At 33.7% G+C, this 13340-nt stretch overlaps 1 protein-coding gene across 1 annotated transcript in view; it reads right to left on the bottom strand.

The window, feature by feature from the left end:
• Nucleotides 1-13340, bottom strand: part of Vav (Vav guanine nucleotide exchange factor) — a 339372-nt gene that overhangs the window by 135893 nt on the left and 190139 nt on the right. Inside the window, exon 14 of the mRNA XM_090414835.1 lies at nucleotides 6330-6350. Within this exon, the coding sequence (XP_090270961.1) occupies nucleotides 6330-6350 (21 nt within the window). The remainder of the gene's footprint in view (nucleotides 1-6329; nucleotides 6351-13340) is intronic.

Raw genomic sequence — 13340 nt, 5'->3', positions numbered from 1 at the left:
ACAATATTCATTAAAAATTACAAGAATATTTATAAAAAAATAACAATTTTACTTACACGAGTTTCAGGGAATAAATTTTTGTTTGTAGCAATTTCTGCTGTGTGTTCTGTTTTGGCAATCCCTTTGAATACACTAACAGTAGTCGGCCTTCCTGTGAGAATCCCATCTTCCTTGGTACCGATCTTCCATAGTTTTTAAGTCTTGATGAAATCTTTCGCCTTGTTCATCGCTTACAGCACCTAAATTCTCGGGGAACTCTATCAAGATGACTGTATAGGAAATGAAGCTTTGTGCTCATGTTGCAACTTAGGCGCTGGAAATTTTCAAGCATTGTTTCCACTAGATCTTTGTAATTGCACGCTTTTTTGTTTCCAAGAAAATTATTTGCAACCATCGTAAATGAAGTCCAGGCCTCTTTCTCAATTTCGTTCATAGAGTTGATGAAATTTGGGTCTCTCATTAAAGTTCTAATTTGCGGTCCATCAAATACACCGGCTTTAATTTTTTCATAACTAAGTCGTGGAAATTTTTCACATATGTATTCGAAACAGTCACCTTGTAAATCTAAAGCTTTAACATACTGCTTCATAAGACCTAGTTTGATGTGTAGAGGTGGAAAAATGATTTTTTCTCTGTCAATTAAAGGTTGATTTATAACATTCTGTTCTCCAATATTTAAGGATATTCTAAGAGGCCAATGTTTCTGACTCCAGTGTTGGTTTCTAGTTCGACTATCCCAGAAGCATAGAAAACACGGAAACTTTGTATATCCTCTTTGAAAGCCAAGTAAAAAGTTCACCATTTTAAGATCCACACAGATGATCCAGTTATGGTCTGTATATTTTAATAACTTCAGAACCTTTTTGTTTCCTCATATGTTTCCTTTAAGTGGACTGAATAGCTAATAGGAATTGAGCCATATACATTCCCATTGTGTAGTAAGACACACTTGAGAATTCTGCTTGAACTGTCGATAAATAAACGCCACTCATTTGGATGATATTGTACAACACTCATTTCAGTTAGTAAACCTGACACATTGTTACAAACCCACACTCGTGTTTAAAATATTGTACAAGATTACTTTCCCTGCTCCAATAAAAAGTTATCTTCGTATCTTGCTCCAGTAAGTTTTTTTCATTTAATCTTGAAGCTAACAATTCCGATGATTCCTTTGATAGGCCCAAATCTCTTACTAAGTCATTCAATTCCACTTGAGTAAAACGTTGCAGTCCAGAACTAGAAATTAAATTTTCATTGTCTAAATCAACACCCGGGTCTTGCTCCTCAAGAACATCTGGCATATCCCGATCATTTTTGTTCTCAAGTAAAGGAAGTCCTTTATAAATTGGCACGGCTATTTCATTGGAATGAGCAACTGGCCGAATTGCTGAGTCGAGATTTGGATACACAATTTTTTTCTTATTCTTCTTATTATAACCAGAAGTCTGAACTAAACAAAAATAGCAATCGTCTACATGATTTTTCGGTTCACGCCAAATCACTGGAATGCCAAAAACTAATTTTTGGCGTTTTCCCTTGCTCCACTGTCGTAAATTTTCTACACGACTTACACACTTTATTTGGAGCCCATAACATGTCCTGATCTGCAATTTTTACATCAAAGTATGCAAAGTACACTTTCTTAACGAAATCAGTGATATTTGTCCTTTGACTGGAAACAGTAAAGCTGCCACAAATGTAGCAGAAGGAATCTACACTATTGACACAATTTCGAGTAGTAGACATGATGTATTTTCTTCACTGCCGACTAACATGCAATTAACAAGACAAAAAAAACCAGAGACTTTATTGAAACATTATAAGCACTCATCATACTTTCACGATCGATTAACGATTGACTGATTTCGATCGTTTTTTGTCCGCTATGACGTATACAGCATTCATTTGTTTTAGGCAGTTGTCATCGCCTACTTTTCATCACCTAAATGTATTAGGTCGGTTATCGGCCTCTCTCACATTCAACTATCAAAAACTTACAAATTAGCAAAAAGAAAATGCCATAGAGGAAAAACCTGACGTGATAGAGAAAAATGGGTTTGATATTTGAAATCAGCGCACCCAAATTAGTAAAAAACAAGTCTCATATAAAAGTCAGCAAAAATTGTGTTGGACTGTGTAATGAATGCTAATAATGTCAAGTTCATTTTTAATATGATTCTGCCACTGATTCACTTCCCTAATTTTTTCCTCATACATGTGTGGTGTGGTCTGGTCTCTAGTCTTTGATCAAGTGCTTTATTTCTAATCCAACACTCAGATCCATAACTTAAAACTGGTTTGAACACTGTCTTGTACACTGCTAGTTTGGTGTTTTGGCTAATTTCTCTCTTATTTCATATAAATTTATTCAGTTGGCTACCACCATGCCAGCTTTGCATATTCTGTTCTCTATTTCCAGATTTAACCTGCTATCTTCACTAAACTCTGTGCCTGAATAGCTGAAATATTTTACTTGTTCTATAGGATCTCCATTCAGAATGCAGCTGAAGTTTTCTATGCTCCTGCCTATTTTCAGGGTTTTGGTCTTTTTATTGCTGATTTTCATGTCATACTTGTTACAGCTATTATTCAATTTAGTTAGAGAATCCTGGAGACTTGCACTAGATGTGTTTAGGAGTACAACATGATCTAGATAAAGCAAAGAGCTAAGTTTGACATCTCCAATTACAATGTCAGGTTTAATGTCACTTTCAGTCATAATGTGCATCCTTGTCTTACTCCTGATTTTACATGAAACCATCTTCCTATATTTCCTTCAATTCTAATTGCTGACTAACAACTTAAATATATAGACTATGTACTACTCTGTATAATGATCCATTCACCCCATATAACTGTAGTGTTTGAAAAGTTTTACTGTGGGCACCTTGTTGTATGCCTTTTCCCAAATCTACAAAATTCAAGTTCAGATCCTTGTCATATTCCCATCATTCATCATCATTTTCATGGAACATTCACATATTATTCTATGAAAATCTGATCTTGATTTTCTGAATTTGGCTTCAGCCCAGCTGGTTGTTCTCCAAGTTTTTCTTCCACAATCTTTCTCAACCTCTTTTCAAGTATGTTTGCATAAATTTTAATTGGAACATTTGTATAGAAATTCTTCTGTAATTCTCACATTTAGGCTTTATTCCCTTTTTTATAGAAGGATACTATGAAAACTCTGCTCCAATCATCAGGAATTTCACCTTCTGACCAAGTCCTCTGAATTATGCAGTGTAATCACTGCATGATTCAGATTCATTTCCTACTCTGCTGTTCAAATTCCTAACAAGAATCACTTTCTCCATTTTCTTTATGTCAGCTGCCTGTTCTGATGACTCAAAAAATTCCCCCACTTCTTCTTTTGAAGAACCATAGGCACAAATAAGTTCCATTGTCCATCTTCCCATTTTGAAGTTTCCCACATAACTCTACTTGAAACTGCCTTCCAATCAAGAAATTTATCTTCATGTTTGGTATTGAATGCTATTGCTACTCCTTCCTTTTCTTGATCATTACTGCCTGAAAATAACATCATATACTTATTACACAAATTGAAAAAGAATTCAGCAATAGGGACTGATGGGATATCAGCACGTGTGCTAAAAGAGGGTTCAGCTGAACTGGCTATTCCTTTGACCAGGCTGTTTATTATGAGTCTCAGAATAGGGAAGATTCCACAGGAATGTATGGTAATTCCATTGCACAAGGGTGATGCAAACACCGATGTATTCAACTATTGACCAATTAGTATCTCAGGAGTGGTGGTGAAGATTTTGGAAAAACTGGTTAGGGCTCACATTCAGAAATGGGTTGACAGTGAATCTCTACTTTGCAATGAACATGGGTTTACTAAGGAAAGGTCATTTTCAGATACTTGCTCACATTCTATAACAATGTTACCATTGAACTAGACAAGGGGAATGGATACACCATGATACTTTTGGATTTTGCTAAGGCTTTTGACAGAAACAGAGTGACAGACTGCTGCATAAATCAGAGAAAATGGGTTTGAGTTATAGAATATTAGCATGGATAAGAGCACTAGGGTTATTTTTTTGGCTGACTGAAAGATATCAAAAAGTGTATATGGGGGGGGATGTGCATCTGCAAAAAAAAACCCTAGTGGTGTACCACAAGGATCAGTGCTTGGTCCACTGCTATTGACTCTGTATAATATTGGGAAGGATTTGATAAGCGACATATAGCTATTTGCTGATGATGCAAAGATAGGTAGGGTAATCAGGATGCTGCCGATATGCAGAATGATTTAAATAGGCTGGAATTATGGTCATGGGAAAATGGGTGTCAGTTCAATGTCAGTAAATGTAAAGTGCTTCACTTTGGCGTGATTAGATATCCAATGTTGTATTATAGTGGTTGGATTATGCTAAAAGAAACTGATCAGGCTAGCGATCTTGGAGTGTTAGTAGATAGGAAGTTGAAGTTCAAGGGCTATGTGGCAAAGATAGCAAATACAACTCAAAAGATAATAGCAATGCTGAAACAAATGTTCACATGTAACGATAAGGATATCATTTTGCCTCTTTACAAAGCCTTGATAAGACCTCACTTGGATGACTGTGAGCAGGTCTGGTCTCCTGGTTTCCATTGTTATTCTGATATATTGGAGAGAGTATAAAGGAGTGTTAAACATGATATCAGGATTGTGGAACACTGATAATGAAGACAGATTGAGAATTTGTAGACTGCAGACGCTAGCAAACAGGAGAAAGAGGGGTGATATGATTGAGACTTACAAACTTCTGAAAGAGTCATACAGGATTTCAATTGATGGAATTTCAATTTATGGAGGGTTGGGGAAAGGACTAGAGGACATCATTGGAAGCTGAGAATGAAGGCTGCTAAGAAGGGGGGGGAGGGGCTAGATTTTTCTCTCAGAGGGTGGTGCATGATTGGAATGGATTGCCATGACAGTTGGTGTCCGTAATATGTGAACTCCCTCGATGAGTCTCTGACTCCATGGAAGTCTTGTCTTAATAATAATAATTATTATTATTATTTAGTAAGATCTCTTTTTTTTTTTTTAATCAAAACCTGAAGTCTGGTAATTTGTTTAGTCATTTATGAAATGAAACTTTTGAAAATCAATCTTTCTTGATCTTTGTGTTTATTAAATTTTATTTATTTGAGATGTCCCATATGGAGAGAAAGAGACAGAGAGAGGATTTCACCTCCATACAAGACAAATATTTTTCCAGAAACTTGGGATTTTTATCCAACAAAACAAACTGGCCAGAGAAAACAAACAAGAGAGAGGATCATCTGCCATATCAACGTATTAAAGGTTTATATGAAGCCAAATTACTTAGTTGTGACAAGCTACTGAGACTAACATCGAGAGGAAGAGAAGAAAAACATGCTTTTCTTGGGAACAAAAAATAACTAATGGATGGTAATAAGAAGTAGATGCCTTAATCAACATTTGTAAACTAGCCTGAATATAAGAGTTAATTTGTTCTATAACTTAAATGTAAGGTACAAAGGTACTTCATTGGTATCCTTTGTGTGTGCATATGTATTATTTTGAATTCTATAGTAAATAAGTTTAGTTATTGTTTGTTAGCATTATCAACTAAACAAATAAATTTAGTTGTTAGTTATCAAGAGTAACATGCTATTTCTCTGAAAACATACTGAGTGAATAATTCATATAAATCTTTATTCCAGTTATCTGAATGTTAGATGTTATGGTTTTTACATACAGACATAAATGTTGAAAAGAATATAAGTTAACCACCTGGTTAATATTTTATATCAAATATGCCTACCAAGGTGCAGTGCTACATACAAGCATTCTGTTATACAGGGCACATAGCAACATAGCAACTCATATGCTACATTTTGACTGCAGTAGTGAGCATTTCTCCTTCTTCCAAATCTATTGTTTTCACTTTTCTAGAATTTAAATTGCAACCACAATGCATTTTTTAGTCTGTCTTTTATAAGTGGTTAGAAGAAAATAGATCCTTTCAGAATTACAAAACAGCAAATAACCCAATGAAAAAACCAAATCACCTCAAAACTCCAAATCAATTAGACACTTATGCTTTACTTTAATGAGCCTCCACTTAAACTTTGTGTGGAGTTGAAAATTCACATTAAGTCGCTACTCTATCCGAAATGCAATTTCTAGTTCGAAAAAAAACCTGCTGATATCTCTAAAAAAATCAAGTTGTTAATATTATTATAACAGAAAGTATAAAGAGCAATATTTAACATAAAATTAATAATATAAAGAGAATTTGTTACACTATTCAGATATTTTGAAAAATGAAAAAATAAAGATATCATATTACCCCTAGTAGCTTGTCCACCATCTGCATCAGGAAAGAAAAAGGGCAGGCAGGCAAAAAGAAGAAAATGGAAGCCAAATTTATAAGAGTTGTTAGTAGGCTGAAAATATAGGTTATGTGTGCACTATTTCTTCATGCAATAAAATCATGCAATGAATAAAGGTTATAAAAGTTATATGATCATAATGACAGATTTAAAAAGATGTGCAATTTGACCCTAACTTATTTTCTTTTAATGTAATATATTATACAGTATTATATGATTAACTAAAAAAAAAAAAAACAAAATCACATGGGGAGAGGGGGACATACTATGCATTTAGTAAGATGGGAATGCAATCTGCATATATAATTTTTTTATAACAATAGTTAATTATTGGCTTACTCATAATTATTCATTAAAGTATACCTTTTTGTGGTATTAATTTTTGTGTGTAGATTATTACTATCATCTTCAGATCTCCATGAAGTCAAAGACTCGTCATGGGAAGTTCCTCTTATCACTCACTCACTCACACACACCTCATCATACCATGCCATAAATATATTCACATTCTCTGAGGTCACCATACTCACTGGCAATGCATTCCAATCATTCCCCACTGTTTATGCAAAATACCTGCTTTTCACTCCCTTGCTCCCATCCTCCTTTTACAGCTTCCAGGATGACCTCTTGTTCTCACCTCATCTCCAACCATTCCATGAAAAACCTCTTCAATGTTAATTTGAAAAAAAAAAAAAAAAAAAACTTGTCAACTTATATATCTATCACATCCTCAACCTTCTCTTCATATCCATAAGACTCTGTAAACTGCATTTTCTCAACCTTTCTTCATACTCCATATTAAAGACCAGGAAACCACCTTAGTCAATCATCTCTATAAACCTCAATAACCTAGATAGATATGGAAAAGGCTATGATAAGAAGGAAAGATGTCTGATGTAAAAGCAAACATCATTTCTCCTTACCATGACATGACAAGAGTGCATTCTACCTCCATTGTTATATCATCTCTATGGATCACATTATGAAGGAAAATGTAGCATTAAATCTGATACTCAAATGAGATATTAATTTTAGATCTTTAATTTATGCAAATGATGTTATACTTCTAAATAAACCCAGTGCTAAATCAAATAACTGCTGTAAGAGATTTCATGTGAAAAATCACTAATAAAACCAATGCTGACTTGGTTGGCAAAGTAGACAGCAAACTCACTATCCAACCAACAGGTTATGGGTTTGAGTCTCACAATGCCTGCTCTAGACAAGCTTATATAGCTCCTTGAGTTTATAAGGCAATAACATACATGGAAGATATCAGCTGTTCTCAACTTAGGCTCCCAATGGTGAACCTACAGTGCAAGTAAAATATTCAACTATTTAGGCACAATTTTTAGTGAGGGTGGCAAATTAAATATGGTAATAGATAAGAGAATAAGCAAAACAAACTGGTATGGTGTATATGAAGAATTTAATAAATTATTTGAATAAGAGAGAAATTAGCCCAAACTCTACCTACTACAATATACAAGATGGTGTAATCTGATTCTGACTTATGGAACTGAGAGCTGATGTAGAAATAAAACAGTTGTTCAAAGCCAAGAGACCACAGCCATGAGAGTTCTTGGGAGAATGAAATTATATTAATGGTGGAATTATATTGAAAAGGAAGATATTAAAAGAATTCAGAAAATAAAGTTTAGCAAAAGCAACTGTTTAATACCAGTCACAGAATACAAGATCCAGAGATAACTTGATGCAGTTAATAGTGTCTCAGAAGATATAAATCTGAGGTCCAACAATATTAGAAACCTATCAACTAACAGAATAATCTGAAAGAAAATTGTTAATAGTTAGTAATCATGTAAACTTATAACTGTAATGCTATCACAGTATTCTGTACACCAATTAAGTGTACATGTCCAAAACTGATGACGGTGGTGATGATAATTGACCAATTTGTAAAAAATATCTGTTGATGGAAACTAGTCACAAAAACTTAATACACAAGATGTTGATATCTGGTGTCTTTGATGATATCTGATATCATTGAAGACACCAGAAAAAGATGGCAATGAAAATAATGCTAAATGCTTGTATGTTAAAAAAAATATGCTTTTATACATTAAAAAATTATGTTTAATACTATTAAAAAAATTACAGCAAGTCATGGCTTTTCTCAGTTATGAAAAACTTCCAAAAATAACAACGGAAAACTAGGAAGAAAAAAACAACAACAACATAGTATGAAACATTCCAAAACACATTTAATAACGTTTACCAACATACCTCTGAAAGGAAAGCAATGCTGCCCACAATAATATAATATGTTCTCTTTGCTACTGCCAAATGAAAATAAATCCCCAATGAATATGATGAATATGAATAAAATCATAATATAAGAATGGAAGAAAAGATTTAAACAGAGAAATATCCTTTTTCTTCAACAGAGTAATTTATACCTGAAGATTGGAAGATAATATCTGTTAACAGATTTTTATTTAACAGTTAAGATTCTTAACAGATCTTCCAATCTGTTAAGAATCTGTAGACATGCAGATTTATTTAAAGGTATAACATTATCTGCATAAAATAAAGAGTGCATATTAATATAGCTGATTTTGATATCCGCTTTAATGACACTTTCCTTCATAATGTGATCAAATACAGTTGATGAATAACAGTAGAGGATGCACTCTTGCACTTGATTTTACGTCTTTCTGTATTTCCTTTAATTCTAACTACTGACTTAAATTTAAATATACATTATGCATTTCTTTATATAATGTTCTGTTTATACCATGTAACTATGGCATTTTGAACAGCTCTTCTCTTGGCACCTTGTCATATAGATCTGGATATGCATTCCAAAGATTTCTCACCTATCTCTCTTAAAGTAAAAATCTTGACTCGATAACCCAACCCCTATTTGCCTGAACCCTGTTTTTTGGTCCCATGTTTGCTTTTTCATAACCTCTTCTCAGGTATGCTCATCTTACAGATCAGTACTATGAAAGCTCTAATCATCTGAAATATGAGCTTATGACCATGTCTTCAGAATTATGCAGTGCTGCCACAGTAAACATATTTTATATATCCATATATGAGCATTTCTGGTTGAATATCATCCACTCCAGGTTGCTTTCCACATTTCAGGATTTTGACAGCTTTTTCTATCCAGAATATTGATATGTATCCCTGACTGCATTTCTTTTGAATATTTGCTACCACTGTTCTGTCACTTCTTGTTTCATTTAACAATCTTTCAAATTAATTACTCCAGACATCCAGAATATCTTAAACTTTCATGTAATCTTTATCATCTCCAATTCCTTTTAAAATACTCTTTCCTCCATTATGAATCGTTTTGAATAGTTTCCAAAATATCCTGCCATCTTCCTGGTATTTACATTTTTAGCAAAGTCCTCCCATGACTGTTGTTTAAGTCTTTTACATGGTGCTTCACTTTCTTATAATTTTCTCTATATTTTTTCAGAATACAAGTATATCAACAAGTTTGGTAGGAAGTTTTGATACACTTTCTTCTTTTCCAGGACTGCCTCTAACTTCTTGAGTCCACCATGAAGTTCAAAATTTTTTTTTTATCCTTGCAAACAACTTCACTACATGCCTTCTCTGCTCGATTAATACTTTCTTCAAAGTTTGCCACTGAGATTCCAAGGTTTATTTCTTGTTTTCAAATTCTTTTGGTTTTAAAACTTTCTTACATATTTTCCTTTTCAATATGATTTTCTTTTGTATCTTGCTCAAAACTGAATGATAATCACTTCCTATTTCAAATCCCCTCTACACTTGTATCTTAAACAAACATGATATCATAACCAGTAATAACATAGTAAGACTTTTACTTTTTGTCTTCACTTGATGCGAATTTGAATACATTTTAATGTTCAAATGTGGTATCAGTGATGCTAGCACCACATTGGATGGTGATGACATGGACTGGTCATCACCTAGTCCATGTCCCAGAAATCCAGCAGGTGCTTATTTAGCTTAATTATTAATTTTGCTGTTTTCTCCAACTTTTTCCCAAACAATTACATGCAGGATTCATTTCCTTACTCTGCTCTTGAAATCTTCAACAAGGACTAACTTTTCTTTTGTGTCATATACTTTATCTAATAACTCAATAAATTTCTTCACTTCTTCCTTAGTAAAGCCTTCTGTCAGACCACAGGTACAAGCAAATACCCATGGGCTAAATCAGTTAAAAGTGCTTTAAAAGACAGAAATTTTAGATACGACAATATTGGAGTGCTGACAAGAACAAACTAATTTAGATGAAAATCGTTGATAGGAGATTAGTAACAAATGGAACCTTAATCATGTAGTACTGTCTTATTAGGCTGCCCGCTCCTTGAGGGTGGAAAATTGAACATGTGCTATATCACACAGATCATATTGTTTAAACTCCATTAGTTTCTACCTTTTTGAATTGTCATTTCACTGAAAATAATCTGTTAGGGTCATATAGAAATATCTGATTTAATAAAGTTTTATTAACCTCTTATGTCAATGTTTCAATATCATAAAATGAGGAGGGGGGGAAGAAAAAAAAAAGAATGGACAGCAATAAGTGAAACACATTGGAAGAATGACTGACAATACAACTGTGGAGTGAAAAGGTCCAAATTCTATTCAAGCATGTATGCTGCCATGCATCATGGTAAGAGTGGCAGTATACATGTCTGAGAAAGAAGTGTGCTGGACATTACAGAATACCGAGCAATGCGATATGAACGAATTTATATCATCTTCTAAGAGAAAGCATCCTAGGATTTCCTCTGGCCTTTTCAACTAATTTCCTCATAATCTGATTTTGTCTTTCTTTACTCTGCCAATCACTCCTATTATAGACTGTGCTTTGTATGCTCACAAAGCTTGATCATCATATTTCTCCTTATATTCCTTCTGCAGCATTTTTTTTTTCTATGCAGCTTATGTTTAATGATGTTACAAATCTATTTAATTTCTATCTGACTTATCCTCTTAACTCTGGGAATACAGCCTGATGTAATCATGTTTAAACTTAGGTGCTGGGTTCATGATAGATGAAATCAGCACCTGAACTGGTTTCATGATAAATGAACAATGGAACGAAAACTGCCCGAGGAATGAACTGCTGAACAGTTTAATGCTCCCAATATTTTCTCTTTATCACAGAGAGACAACTTTGTACATCTTTGAAATACAATATAAATTTTAACACACATCCAAGTGACACAAAGAAAAGTGGAATTTAACAGATAAAGTTCAGGGTCCTAGCTAGGAAGATTGTGCTAGTCTTGGTTGTAGCATGGGATGCCTAAGAATTACAGTTTTCCATCTCTCTTCAAGTATTTCACAATATTTATTTCAATTAGGCTGGATTTTAAGGACAGGCAGAAGATTCTAAAAAGTCATTTTATTCATTTTAACTTGCAAAAATGAAGAATAGTAGGGTTTTATTTTTTAATGGTACAATTATGTTTAAACTAAACACTAAAAAACACTTTTACCTTTAAACTTTTCCCCCAACATCGCAGACCTCCTTTTTTTTCATTTATGCAGATTCCTTCTCTTGGAAGAATAACATATATAAACATATAAACTCCTTCAACCTTTCATAGCCAATTTCCATATGCTTTTGAAATTTGAAAAGCATGCTTTTCAAACAGCCACTTAAGTCTTCTAACCTATTACTCTAAACTCAACAGTCAGCATTTAAGAATCCACTTCATCCTGAGATTAACAAAGCCTTGCCACTGTGACAAAATGTTTTTGTACTATGAAGATGCTGGATATAATACTAGTGAAATATCAACAAATAAGTATTATTTGCTTATCATTCTGTGTTGTGATCAATACCATTGTGCGATCAATATCAATGCTAAGAATTTGACCTGCCGTACCATCTGTACATCTGTTCAAAGGGCTCAAATGTGTCTGTATTTATTACTGCACACCAGTCAAAAAGTGTTCTCTTCATTTAGAATTAGTATACTGTGTTTAATTTTAGGAATCACGTGAAACCAGGAAACAATTAGGGTAGTCTTTAACAGGAATAAATACAAAAATGTAATATCGGTGATGATATTGTTATTCTGTGGGTATCCAACTGCACACCTAGAATATTCAACTGATATATATATATATATATCGTGTGTGTGTATATACAGTAAAACCCTGTCTTTATGTTTTCCTGCCATTTACATCATTTTCCGTTGGTCCGTCTTAAGACATATTCTTACGATATATATTGTTTTCCCACCATTAACAACTTGATGTGGATGTTATTTCCCCTGATTTGCATTTTTTTCTCGGGTGGCAATACTGATTTTCGAATCGATTTCTGTGGAAATCTGTGCATTTCTGTTCCCAGGTGGTGTTGCTTCTGGCTGTAGTTTCGTTTCCACCATCATGGTGACTTGCACGTTTGCAGCAGTAATGTAGTGATGAGCGATACCGTGATTTTTCAATCACAGTACAAATTGATATTGCAGAATTTCTGCTACGTAATTTAGCATGTGAAAGTTGACTTCAAGTTGCGGTTGGTGGATTATCCATAGAGAAAAAAAAACAGAAAATATATTTTGGTAGAAGAAAAGATGGCAATTCTGTGATGTGTAGATTGGCATGTCAGAACACGTGTGCGTGCATTTAGCTAAAGACCTTGGACTCTCTGTGTCCACTTTGAGCACGATAGTAAAAAACAGGTCAAGCATTGAACTCAATGCAAAGCAATCTGGCGCATGTCAAAAAAAAAAAAAAAAAAAAAAAAAAAAAAAAAAAAATCAACAATTAAAGATTTTTTTAAATAGTTAAATGTAATTGTAAATTCATTTATTTTCAGTTATTAAATTTTGTAATCTAGTATGTAGACTCACATACTAGTAGTAAGTCGTCTTTTAGCCTTTTTTAATGTTTTTTACATTTCCTGCTATTTACACTTTTTTTCCATCAGTCTCCTGAAAAGTGTAATAAAGAGGTTTTACTGTACATATACATCC

Source organism: Typopeltis vanoorti, chromosome 26, assembly GCF_054136105.1.
Source record: "Typopeltis vanoorti isolate ZY-2024b chromosome 26, IOZ_Tvanoo_1.0, whole genome shotgun sequence".
Lineage (NCBI taxonomy): Eukaryota > Metazoa > Arthropoda > Arachnida > Uropygi > Thelyphonidae > Typopeltis > Typopeltis vanoorti.
The sequence above is the reverse complement of the archived record's forward strand: the minus strand, read 5'-3'. Positions and strand labels throughout refer to the sequence as shown.